General features: G+C 39.6%; 1 protein-coding gene and 1 pseudogene across 1 annotated transcript in view; one reads left to right on the top strand and one right to left on the bottom strand.

Annotated features, from left to right (window-relative positions):
* Positions 1–995, bottom strand: part of tbc1d10ab (TBC1 domain family, member 10Ab) — a 66,285-nt gene extending 65,290 nt beyond the window's left edge. Inside the window, exon 1 of the mRNA XM_043715666.1 lies at positions 437–995. Within this exon, the coding sequence (XP_043571601.1) occupies positions 437–660 (224 nt within the window). The 5' untranslated portion in view covers positions 661–995. The remainder of the gene's footprint in view (positions 1–436) is intronic.
* Positions 996–8,896: 7,901 nt separating this feature from the next.
* LOC122562644 lies at positions 8,897–10,835 on the top strand (annotated as a pseudogene).
* The last annotated feature ends 1,331 nt before the right edge of the window (positions 10,836–12,166 follow it).

Genomic DNA, 12,166 nt, shown 5'->3' with positions numbered 1-12,166 from the left:
TGCTATGTTTACAATGCCAACGGCTTAAGGGATATCCTTCGTGTTTCTCCCCGGGTTCCCTAGAGATGGAATTGGTAGTTGTTCTTCCATCCAGTCAGTTGCCAGATTTTGGGCCCTTTTTTTTGCACGTACCCCGCACTGCGTTCGGAAAAACATGTCACTTTAATCAGAAAAAGGCACATTTTCCCTCAGGAAGTATAGTAACCTGAGGGAGGCAGACACGAAAAGTGTCAGACCGCTTGAGTGGGGAAAAGAAAAGAGACTTGGAATTTGCATCACTGACACTGGACCACACAGGGGAGGGAGCGAACTAAAGAAAGTTATGTAAAACTTCGAACTGCCTCTGCGCTGTAACTGTGATTTCTGTGGTTGGAAGGAAAGTTTGGATCGTGGCCCGAGCGCTGGAAAGAGAAGAAAAAGATCCCTTGAGACTCACAGGTCGCCTGTGTACTGAGCACCGCCGACAAAGCCATACTTGTCGATCTTCTGGTCCCCGTTGACAAAACCGTTGATCTCGGAGTCGGAGCCGAGCGAGCTGAGATCGCCCCGGGGGCCGGAGTCGGGATCGGGATCAGCCGCCAGGCTCTCGGTCGTGCCCCTGGGAGGTGACGCCGCTTCAAGCGCCGTGTTCGCCAGATCGTCGTCCCGGCTTTTCTTCATGGCCGTCGGCGCCTGGGCTCGTTTCCAGTGCGGAACGAATGTCTCCTACTCCACCGCCCCCAAATCCCCGGGGAACGTTCCACCCGGGACTCGCTTCCCCCCTCCTCCGCCTCGACTCGCCGTCGCCGCCCGTACTCTCAGACACTCCCCGCACCGCTCGAGTTTCCCCGGCTCTCGCCGCGTCGCTCTCCGCACTCCGGTTGCATAGCTCGCTTTTTCTTTTCAAAGAAAAAAGACAAACCAACTGCTTCGATACCAAGAATTGGGACCCTCAAGGTAATCAGTTACCTCCCGCCGGTCACCGACTCGGAAAAGAAACCGTCCCGCTGGGGGGGAGGGGTGGGGGTGGGGGTGAGCAGCTGCGCATGCGTGGTCTGCGCACTAGGCCCCGCCCCCATCTCCATCGCCAAGCTCAAGGAAAATTGCTTCAGGGCATGTTGCTGAAATAACAAATCACAGATAAGATTATCTCCACTTTTGCAGCACACACATACAAAATCCAAAGCATCTGAGGCAGAAAATAGCATCCTGACTGATGGGAAAGTTAATAGACAACAAACAATCCCTCTTACAGATATACAAAACCAAACTGCCACATTTCATTTTGCAAAAGATTGATGAATAATTTTCGCAACTTCTTGTATTTTCAAATCGCCAATTTCCCTTAATGTTAAGCCACTCGTTTTCTAAATAAACGCAGTATGTTCCAGCTCAAAATTCTGTCAAAATAGACGAAATCGAGAAGGATAAAAATCATCGTCCGGAAGAATTGCACCCACGCATTTTAAAATAATCTCAGGAAGAGATTGCAAAGATATGCTTTACTTGTTAGAAAAGGGTTTAATACTGTATTACTGGTCGAGATAACTCTTGAAGATGAATAAAGCACCTCCAGTCAGCTTAACTGATGTTGAGAAAAAAAATGCGATTAAAAGAGAAAAAGAAAATAACCATAATAATGCATGGGCAATCTGAAATTCAAAATTGAAAATCATATTTAACCAACCTATTGAGACGGGAACAAAATGAACAGGCCGTTGTGATGTAACAAACATAATTTATCTGTTTTTCAAAAGGTCTTCAGTATAGTGCCCTTAACCGAATGAGGAGAGGTAATACAAAATAATGAGGCAACCAGAAGAATAGATTTTCAATAGAACTACAAGATGAAACAGTAAAGTTTTAATGTGGTCTTCAATATATTTTCCAGGTAGGATGATGCTAACAATTTTTTGCTGAAACAATCTCATTGATTTTTGTTTGGAAATCTTGTTTGGAACCAGTGCAGCCCCTTTTCACATTTATCAGAAATTCCAAAACCAGACCATCCCATGACCACACAGAAATTCAGACCGTAGATTCCAATTTTAAGATCATATTTGGTGTCCACATCAATGTGCTCCATGAACCCAACGCCAACGTTTCCAGTGTTGCAGTACAGACTGGGTGTAAAAGGCAGTTATTCAAGATAAGTGGCAGAAGATGGAAAGTGCTGTTCCACAAGCATCACTACTGCTGGGCCACCACTGCTTACAATTTACATTAATGGTTTGGATTTTGGAATCAAAATCACAATATCTAAATTTGCAAATGGCAGCAAACTGGGGAGATACCCTATACTGAGATGGGAATTGAAACAAAATGCAATTATTACAGAATGGGCAAATAATTGGCAAATGAAATACAACACAGATAAATCTGAAAATATACATTTTGGTCAGAAGTATAAGGAGGTCACATTACTTGGAATATGAAAATATATTGTAATGCAAGTTCATTATATAAATTCATTATTTTGAGGACTTGGATTCTAAAGTAAAGATAAGCGAGTTTTTGGATTTCAGTGCGATGAAGGTCTGACATTTTTTTAAGTAAGAGCCAGAAATTAATTTGAAACATTGAGCTAAAAATAATCTTAAACAAAAAAATCTTATGCCTTAATCTATATAGTGTTACGACACAGGGTAAACCCCCCCTGCTAATTTAAACCTGTAACACAGAAAGGATTTACTCCTTGCAGTAATGTGTGAAAATTTGAGAGGCCAAGAACTAATTAAAGTAAGAATTAACAGCTTTATTTCTTAAAGTATAACAGAGAATAATTAACTAGCAACTATTTACAATTCTTTCCTTTAACCTATCTTTCACTTTCCCTTCTATAATACTGGTCCAATTGGCCTAATTCAATTTTGTTTTTTGTCTCCAGGCAACCAGCTATACTAGCCCGGACCGAAAGGTTACATTGTATTTTGTTCAGAACACTTGGTGCTGTCAGGTAGTTGTGCCAGCTTTTAACTTTCTTAAAGGTACAGTAACACCCACATCTTCATAACAATAGTAAGATATTTGCTGCTTATTGTTGACTTGAGTTTTAAGTACCAAAAAAGAGCAGGCCACAGAGCCTCAAGAATGTTGAGCTCAAAAGACCAAAAAAAGGGTAGTTTGGTTAATATAAGTCTTCAGAACAACAGAATTGGAAATAAATCTTAAGTGGTTTTACTATCTTCAAACTAGTCAACATCAAAGAAGAATCAGAGTTAGCCTGGTTTTATGTCTTGAGGAGAAACTGAGAGAATCACATCTGGTGAGTGTGCAGAAAGTTGCCAAAAGGAAACACTTGTGACGTCATCTGTTGGTTAAGAAATTTTAAAATGAAAATATGATCTATACTTCAAATTGGTCTCTCAAGCTTCTGGAATCTGACCTATCTAGCATGTTATTCCATAAACTGAAATAATAACATCACGTGAGTAGAGAAACAAAGAGATCTCAGAGTAAAAATACATCATTCACGGATTAGAAAGGCCACAACATGAAATCTAACAAAAAAAAGTGAAAAGTAGGGACATCATGCTAAACTTGTATGAACGCTTACTTAGATCACACTTAGAGGATTATATGCAATCCTGGGTGCTATATCATTAGCATTGGAGAGAATGAAGAGAAATTGCAAGAATGATACCAGAAATGTGAGAGTACACATATTGGAAAGGACGACCAAGTTGGATCTCTCTTTTCTTGAAAAAGGATAAAAGAAAATCATTGAAGAGGAGAATGTGAATTGAGGACCTTGCTTGATTAAAATCTTCATAATGTTGAATACCTCTATTGAATCTCCACTTTATCTTCTCTGCTTTAGAGTGAATGATCCCAGCTTTTCTAATCAGAATACATAACTCAAGATACAAGGATGAGGAGTATTATGCTGCTTACTCATATCTTGAAGTTAAATTTTTACAGAAAACTTATTCATTACCTCAAAATTTAAAAGTCTGACTTTGTGTTTAAGTCATTCAATGACTTCATCCTCCTTCTTTCCATAGCCTTTCAGTCTTTCTCTATTCCTTGGACATCTACTTCTTTGTCTCACCATTGGTGGGAACATGTAAGACTTAATTATTCTGACAACAAATCAATATCCTCCATATTAGGGCCATTATACAAATGATACTAAGCAATCTTCACTAATTAAAAAATAATTATTGTAGTTGGTGGATACAACATTGAACATACTGCTGGTAATACAAATGTAATGTACTACTACAATAATTATGGTGGACTTCAATATGAAAGTGGACTGGGAAAATTAGTTTGGTAGCAGATCTCAAACAACAGAATTCACAAGATGTTTATGAGAGTTTTTTTTAGAGCAGTTTCTGGTACAGCCCACTTGGGAACAGGCAGTTCTGGATTTGGTGAATATGTAATGAGGCAGACTTGATGAAGGAGCTGGAGGTGAAGGACTCTCAAGGGGCAGTGACCATAATATGAGAGAATTCACCCTGCAGTTTGAGAGGGAGAAGAATTAATCAAATGTAACAATATTACAATTTAGTAAAAGTAACTACAATGACATGAAGAAGAAGCTGGCCAGAGTTGACTGGAAGGGAAGACAGTGGTACAGCGATGGAAAGAGTTCCTGGGGGTAATTCAGGAGGAACAGCAGAAATACTTCCCAAGGAAGACAAAGCATATTAAGGGGGAGGATGAGGCAACCATGGCTAATAAGGGAAGTCAGAAACAGCATAAAAGTAAAAGAGAAAGCATATATGTGGTGACAATTAGTGGGTAGCTAGAGGGTCAGGAACTCTTTAAAACCAGCAGAAGATAACTGAAAAAGCAGTGGGGTGGGGGGAGAGGTGGTGCAATAAATACTTTGCATCAATTTTCACAGTGGAGGACACCAGCAACATACCAGAACTTCAAGAGAGCCAGGAGTAGAGGTGCGTGTAGTGACGATCACTAAGCAAAAGATGCTGGGGAAGCTGAAAAGTCTGCTGGTGGATAAGTCATCCGAGCCAGATGGATTATACCCTGGAATTCTGAAGGAAATAGATGAGGATATTGTGGAGGCATTGATGGTGATCTTTCAGGAATCACTGGAGTCAGGGAAGGTTCCAGAACACAGGAAAATGGCTAATATAACATCCCTGTTTAAGAAGGGAGGCAAGCAGAAGACAAGAAACTATAGTAGTGTAGAGGAGAGTAGCTTTTATTTGTCATTTTGACCATTTACAACTGATACAGTAAAAACAAGACAGCATTCCTCCAGGACCAAGATGCTACATGGACAGCACAAGCTACTAGAACATACAAAGGCAGCATAAAGTGCATAGAAGTGAAAAACACACAAATTACAGCGTATAAGAAAATGATAATCATTAGACATTGTTCTCACAGCAATTCAATGTCATGCAAAGAATTTCAGATGGAAAAGAGTTTGATCATACAGTGTTAAGGAGCCTGACGGCTTGGGGGAAGAAACTATTGCATAGTCTGGCTGTGAGAGACTGAATGCTCTGGTATATTCTGCCAAATGGCAGGAGGGAAAAGAGTTTGAGTGAGGGTGGGGTCTTCCACAATGCTCTTAGTCTTTCGGATGCATGTGTGGTATAAATGTTTGTAATGGAGGGAAGAGAGACCCCGAAGATCTTCTCAGCTGTCCTCACCATGCGTTGTAGGGATTTACGATCCGAGACAGTGCAATTCCAGAACCAAGCAGTGATGCAGCAGCTCAGGGTACTCTCAGTGAACCCTCTGTAGAATGTGGTGAGGATGGAGGGTTGGGAGGTGGACTTTCCTCAGCCTGCACAGAAAGTAGAGTCACTGCTGGGCTTACTTGGCTATGGAGCGGGTGTTGAGGGACCAGGTGAGATTCTCCACCTGATGAATGCCTAGAAATTTGGTGCTCTTCACGATCTCCACAAGGGAGCCGTCAATGTCCAGCAGAGAGTGGTCTCTCTGTGCCCTCCTGAAGTCAACAACCATCTCTTTTGTTTTGTCCACATTCAGAGACAGGTTGATGGCTCTGCACCAGTCCATTAGTTGCTGCACCTCCTCTCTGTACGCTGATTCATCTTTCCTGCTGATGACACCCACTACAGTCATGTCATCAGCGAACTTGATGATGTGATTCGATCTGCGCATCAGGATGAACAGCAGTGGACTGAGCACACAGCCGTGGAGGGCCCCCGTGCTCACTGTGATGGTGTTGGAGATGCTGGTTCCCATCTGGACTGACTGAGGTCTTCCAGTTAGGGTCCAGGATCCAGTTACAAAGGGGGGTATTTATGCCCAGCAGACTCAGTTTTCCAATCAGGTGCTGAGAGGTGATAATGTTAAATGCAGAACTGAAGTCTATGAACAGTAATCTGAACTAAAACAGGCCATTTAGTCTGACCTCAGTCATTGATAAAAGTTTAAGAGTCCATTTTTAAGGGATAATATTGCAGAATACTTGCAAGTGTAGGATAAAATAGGACGGAATTAGCACCACTTTGTCAAAGGGAGGTCATGCCTGACAAATCTGTTAGAATTCTTTGAAGAGGTAATGAGCAAGTTAGACAAAGGAGAGCCAGTTGACGTGATGTATTTGAATTTCCAGCAGGCTTTTGACAAGATGCTGCCCGGGATGCTTCTGAATAAGATTAGGACTTATGATGTTAGGGGCAAGGTACTGGCAAGGTTAGAGGATTCCCTGACTGGCAGAAATAGAATGGAGATACAGGAGTCTTTTTCAGGATGGCAGCTGGTGACTAGTGGAGTTTCGCAGAGGTCAGTGTTGGGACCACAACTATTCATGTTATACATTAACCATCTGGACAAAGAAACTGAGAGAATTATTGCTAAGTTTGAAGATGACACAAAAATAGGTGGAGAGGCAGGTAGTGCTGAGGAAGCAGGGAGGTTGCAGAAGAACTTAGACAGGCCAGGAGAGTGGATAAAGAAGTGGCAGACAGAATATAATGTGGCAAAGTGTGAGGTTATATATTTTGGTAGGAAGAATAGAAGCATAGACTATTTTCTAAATGGGAAAGGCTTTGAAAAGCTGAAGTGCAAAGGGACTTGGGAGTTCTAGTTAAGGGTTCTCTTAAGGTTAACATGCAGTTTAGTTGGCAATTAGGAAAGCAAATGCAATGTTAACATTCGTTTCAAGAGGGCTAGCAGAAATGGAAGAGCAGAAATGTACTGCTGAGGCTGTGTAAAGTTCTATTCAGACTATATTTGGAAGATTGTGAGTAGTTTTGGCCCTTATCGAAGGAAGGATGTGCTGGCATTAGTGGGTGGCCACAGGAGGTTTACAAGAATGATCCTAAGGATGAAGGGCTTGTCATATGAGGAGCGGTTGAGAACTCTGGGTCTGTACATGGAGTTCAGAAGGATGAAGGTGGGGGTCTGATTAAAAATTATAGGATACTGAGAGGCCTAATTAGAGCGGATGTGGGAAAGATGTCTCCACTAGTAGAAGAGACTAGGACCCGAAGGCATTACCTCAGGGTGAAGAGGCACCCCTTTAGAACTGACATGAGGAGAGTGATGACTCTGTGGAACTCATTGCTGCTGAGGGTTGTGGAGGTCAATTCATTGAGTGTATTTAAGACAGAGATAGATAGGTTCTTGATTAGCAAGGAGATCAAGGGTTACAGGAGAAGGCAGGAGAGTAGGGTTGAGAAACCTATCAACCATGATTGGTTGATGGAACAGACTTGATGGGTTGAATGGCCTAATTCTGCTCTTATATCCTCTTGTGTAACATATGGTTACTTTCATCCATAATATTCTGGAAAAAAATTGAGCTTATACTGAATAAAGAATGTGTGGTTAGCAAGAAAAATGTTAAGGTACTTGAGTGAAAGTGATCTTTATGATCAATGATTAATTCCAAATTGCAGAAATATTTGCCTTCCTGTGAATTATATGAATCAGAACAGTACTGTTACATGATTGATAAGAAATTAAACAAAGACAATATAGAGAATACAGTGTGTTTGTGGTATATACATTTGCAATTATTCACTTACATATTGTCAGTGCACCATTGCTAATTTGCCTGCTTGCTTTCAGCATAATACATCTTATGTTATTTAGAAGTATGATTACCAATTTTAACACATTTACTTTGTGCCATATTTTGAAGTCATATTAATCTTAATCATTGAATTCTAAAGCCAAATACTTCAAATAAATCTTTGCATCAAATCTCAAAGTTGTGATAAATATGCAGTAAATATTAGTCACAGAAATATATTTTAAAAACCTGCATAGCTGTTTCTGTTTTTTTGACTTTCCCTGTGTTATTTTCCTTCACTAGTTCCTTTGATCACACCGCCTTCAGAAACAGGGAAGCTAGACGGATCTGTTTCATGATATCCCCAAAGGATGGCAACCCTTCTCAGTCTTGGCTATTCCATTGAAGGAATAATTGAGCAGTGCAGGGAAGAATTCCACCACTGGATTCCCTTCCTCTCTAAAATTGGCAAACCAATGTAGAAAGGCAAAACACTGTTTTATTTTCAGCAATTCATGCTTTAAAAAGGTAGCCAGTTCTAATATTTATTGCCAGTACCTTTCTAACTTAAAAGATAAATGTTGAAAATATTACATTATAACATAAATATTTTAACTTTATAATATGCTAGAAACTGAGCTAATCACATCTGCGGTACTGAAAAGACAAAACAATGTTGGAAAGTGCTCCATCAGAGGGAACAAAGCAAATTAATGAACTATGAAAAGTCTAGGATGTCTAAATCTATTCTTTTGAAATCATGGAAGAAATCAAAGGGTCAGCCATTATGAAGCTATTTGTTTTGAATAACTACTGATATATATTCCTGTGGAAGAAATTGCCACTTGAAAGGTATTGACAGACTTTTCTTTATCTGTTTATGGGATGTGGGCATCACCAGCATTTACTGCCCATCCCTAATTACCCTGCAGGTAGTTAAGAGTCAGTCATATTGCTGTGGGTCTGGAATCACATGTAGGCTAGATCAGGTAAGGATGGCACATTTCCATTCTGTAAAGGACATAGTGAATCAAAAGAGGTTTTCCACAATTTTGATCTCAGATTTTTATTGGATTCAAATTTCTCTGTCCTCCCTATGGTGGGATTTGAACCTTGGTTCCCAGCGCATTACCTGACCTAATGTCACTGGATTAAGAGTCCAATGATAATACTAGACAAGGCCATCACTTTCCTTGGCTCCTGGCACCCAGCTGAGACATCTAAAAGCTCAGCCAATTGCATAGGAGCCAAGGGACCAAGGCACACAGAGAACACAGAAGAGCATGGAAGCAGATTAGTATTAGAGAAATTATCTGCAAAGATAGGGCTAAGGGATTTGTGAAAAAGCTAAATTAGCTTCTACTTGGTTCAGTGGTATGGTGTAATTAGGTTTGTCCGCTGGCTTTTACCAATCCTTGCTTATAATCACATGAATTATTTTCATGAATAATGAGCTATTAACTGGAAAAATAAGTGCTGAGCTTTATTTTGAATATACAGAAATAATTAACAGTTTGACAAATTATATTTTAGTTATGCTTTGGACTTGGCTCCTCCTGCAGGAAATTCCAACAATAACAGCCACATTATGAAAATATTTCTGTCCAGAGCTAAAGTAAAATCCTGTCTTTAAACTAGTCTATGGCAATCTTTGGAAACACGTAAAGGTGCCCAGGGAAGACAGAACTATGTGGAAATCCAACTATTTTTTGAAAACTTCAATTTTTGGATGACTATCCAAAATGTTCAATTGTTGGTACAGAAAATGATGGATCCAGACAGATGCAGTATATCCGATATTGCTGTGCGGTAAGGTTATTGCGCTGATGGACAAGAATAGCATGATATGCAAAGCCATTTGAGGCCATCTGGAGAACAATCCTGCTCTAGGAAAGCTTCTGCCACATATCTGTGACCTACAGCTATCCAACAGAGTCCCAGCTGCTTTACATGCTGGTGCCATTGTCCCTTGTGAAGTTACTGTGCCATGTCAATGCACAGGTTTAGATCCTGCAAAGATGTCTTTCTTTCAGGCTTTGGGTGTCATCACTAAGATCTTCAGAGTTCCCACTGAAATTTTGAGTGATGTACAACTCATCAAGGTCAGTAACAAGCTGGGAGCCAGTGATGCTGAACATGTTGATCATCCCTCCCTTCTCCTCTGATCTTGGTGATCATGCAAGTTTATGACAATGGCAGTGTGTCACAACCCTGAGGTCCTGGATATCACTGAAGAAACTCTGCAGAAATGTTTCCTGAATAGAGTTTGCAACGTGATCAGTGTATTCCTGCAAATTGGTTATCCAGTCATTGCCTCTGTACCATACTCCACCATCAACAGCTACAGGATGGTGCTGACTATTGCTTTAGAGACAGACTACTTTTTCCCATTAGCTGAAAACGTGAAGGCCCTCCAGGCTGATTTGTTGGCCTTTGTGGCCCCTGCGGTTGAGGCTGCTGCAGCTGCTGTCAAAGTGAAAGTGAAGAAGCTAAAGAAGGAAGTCTGAGCAATCGGATGATGATATGAGCTTTGGTTTGTTTGATTAAAACCCAGCTGGCCATGCCTAAATAAGTCTTGCCAAAATAAAGGAACTTATTATTAGAAAAAGAAATTAAAATACAGTCTATTTCAGGAAAGGAAGAAACTGTATAGTTGGGACCAGAGCCTGTTGTCTGCTTCCTAATCCACTGCCAACTATGCAAATGAGCCTGTTCTTGCCAAGAAGATCAAGGAAAATGGTGAAATGTTCTTTCTTTCCTTCTCATGATTTTTCTTTATAATACCAGAAGACAACAGACGCTGCTTAATATTTTTAAGTGTCTCATTACAAATGTGTTCAGGAGTGTTATCCCTCTGTGTTTCATCAATAAAGCTAATTTTCTCTCATCTGTAGTTCTTATTTTATACCTGATGTAGTGTTGTTCTAAAATAGTCTCTTAAAATGCATAATAGAAGCTTGGCAAAGATCATGGAAAATATGAACTGTTCTTGTAAAACTCTAACATGAAAACTTCAAAAAGGTATTAAGTATAAAGCAAGACTTCAGATGGCATTCAAGGCACTTGTTTTCCCTTGATGCTCAGGTTTTTTTTGTAAACTTAATAATTTTGGTTAATTATGTAATTTCTAACTTTTTTCATATTATTTTCTTTTAATGCGTTGGTAGGTGTTAATTCTACATTTAATGCATACACAACTTGTTAAACAAAGTGTAATGATTACAATCAAAAATTGAAAATTAGTTAGCGTAGTGACTTGGTTCTACACAGGATATGATCTTTCATTGTTTAATACACATATCTTATCTGCCAGTCACTAATGTAAGCATCTTAAGTGTGAAAATTAAATGGTTTTCCCATTGTATATTTACAATGACATCTCTTATGATAGACTAGAAGAAAAAAGCCTATGGAGATTGTTTCACATTACCAAAACAATACTGCTTTTCCCATTTGACTACACTTCAAACATCATCTCACAACACTTTCTGAAGTAATAAAATTGATGTAGCAGTGATTTCACATTGTAAACTAATACCCAAAAGATATTGGTATTTTGGCTGTCTCACAAAGGGTGGTTTCAAATAGTGCTATGAGTTACTTGAGCTAGTTATGCTTGTATCCAAGTACTTAATACTTGTACATTGGCAAAAATCTAGGAACAAGTCACTTGCTTATCAGTTTGGAGGATACTGAGGGAATGTGAATCAATTTTAACATTTTTAAACAAATCTAAAAAAAGTATTATCAGTTCTACTTCACTGAGTTACTGTTCAATTATTTAATTATTCAGACAGTGATGTGTGAAGACACTCTTACTAATAACAGGAACTAAATGTAGCTTAATCATATGGTTCATTTAAGACTACCTTGTACATAATGGAAAGTTTTCACACACAGCTGAATTTCAAACCACTGCATTATTTTGCAGAGGTATAACATCCCATGTTCTCTTCCTAATTTACCCCACCCCTACCTATCTCTATTCCTGAAGGGGTTGCATCTTATTGGGGTATGGTCTAATGACAACCCTTCATATTTAAACTAGATGGTGAAGGGAAATAATTATTTTTCACTTCCCTTCCAATCAATTCTCTCATCATCTTTGCCTCCTATGTGTTTCTTCTTTATAGAATTTCTCAAACTGATGTTCAAAATTTTTCAAAACAGAGCATATGCAGAAATATTGAAGAAACTATTACTAGGCTAGACACAGAT

Source organism: Chiloscyllium plagiosum, chromosome 25, assembly GCF_004010195.1.
Source record: "Chiloscyllium plagiosum isolate BGI_BamShark_2017 chromosome 25, ASM401019v2, whole genome shotgun sequence".
Classification (NCBI taxonomy): Eukaryota; Metazoa; Chordata; class Chondrichthyes; order Orectolobiformes; family Hemiscylliidae; genus Chiloscyllium; species Chiloscyllium plagiosum.
The sequence above is the reverse complement of the archived record's forward strand: the minus strand, read 5'-3'. Positions and strand labels throughout refer to the sequence as shown.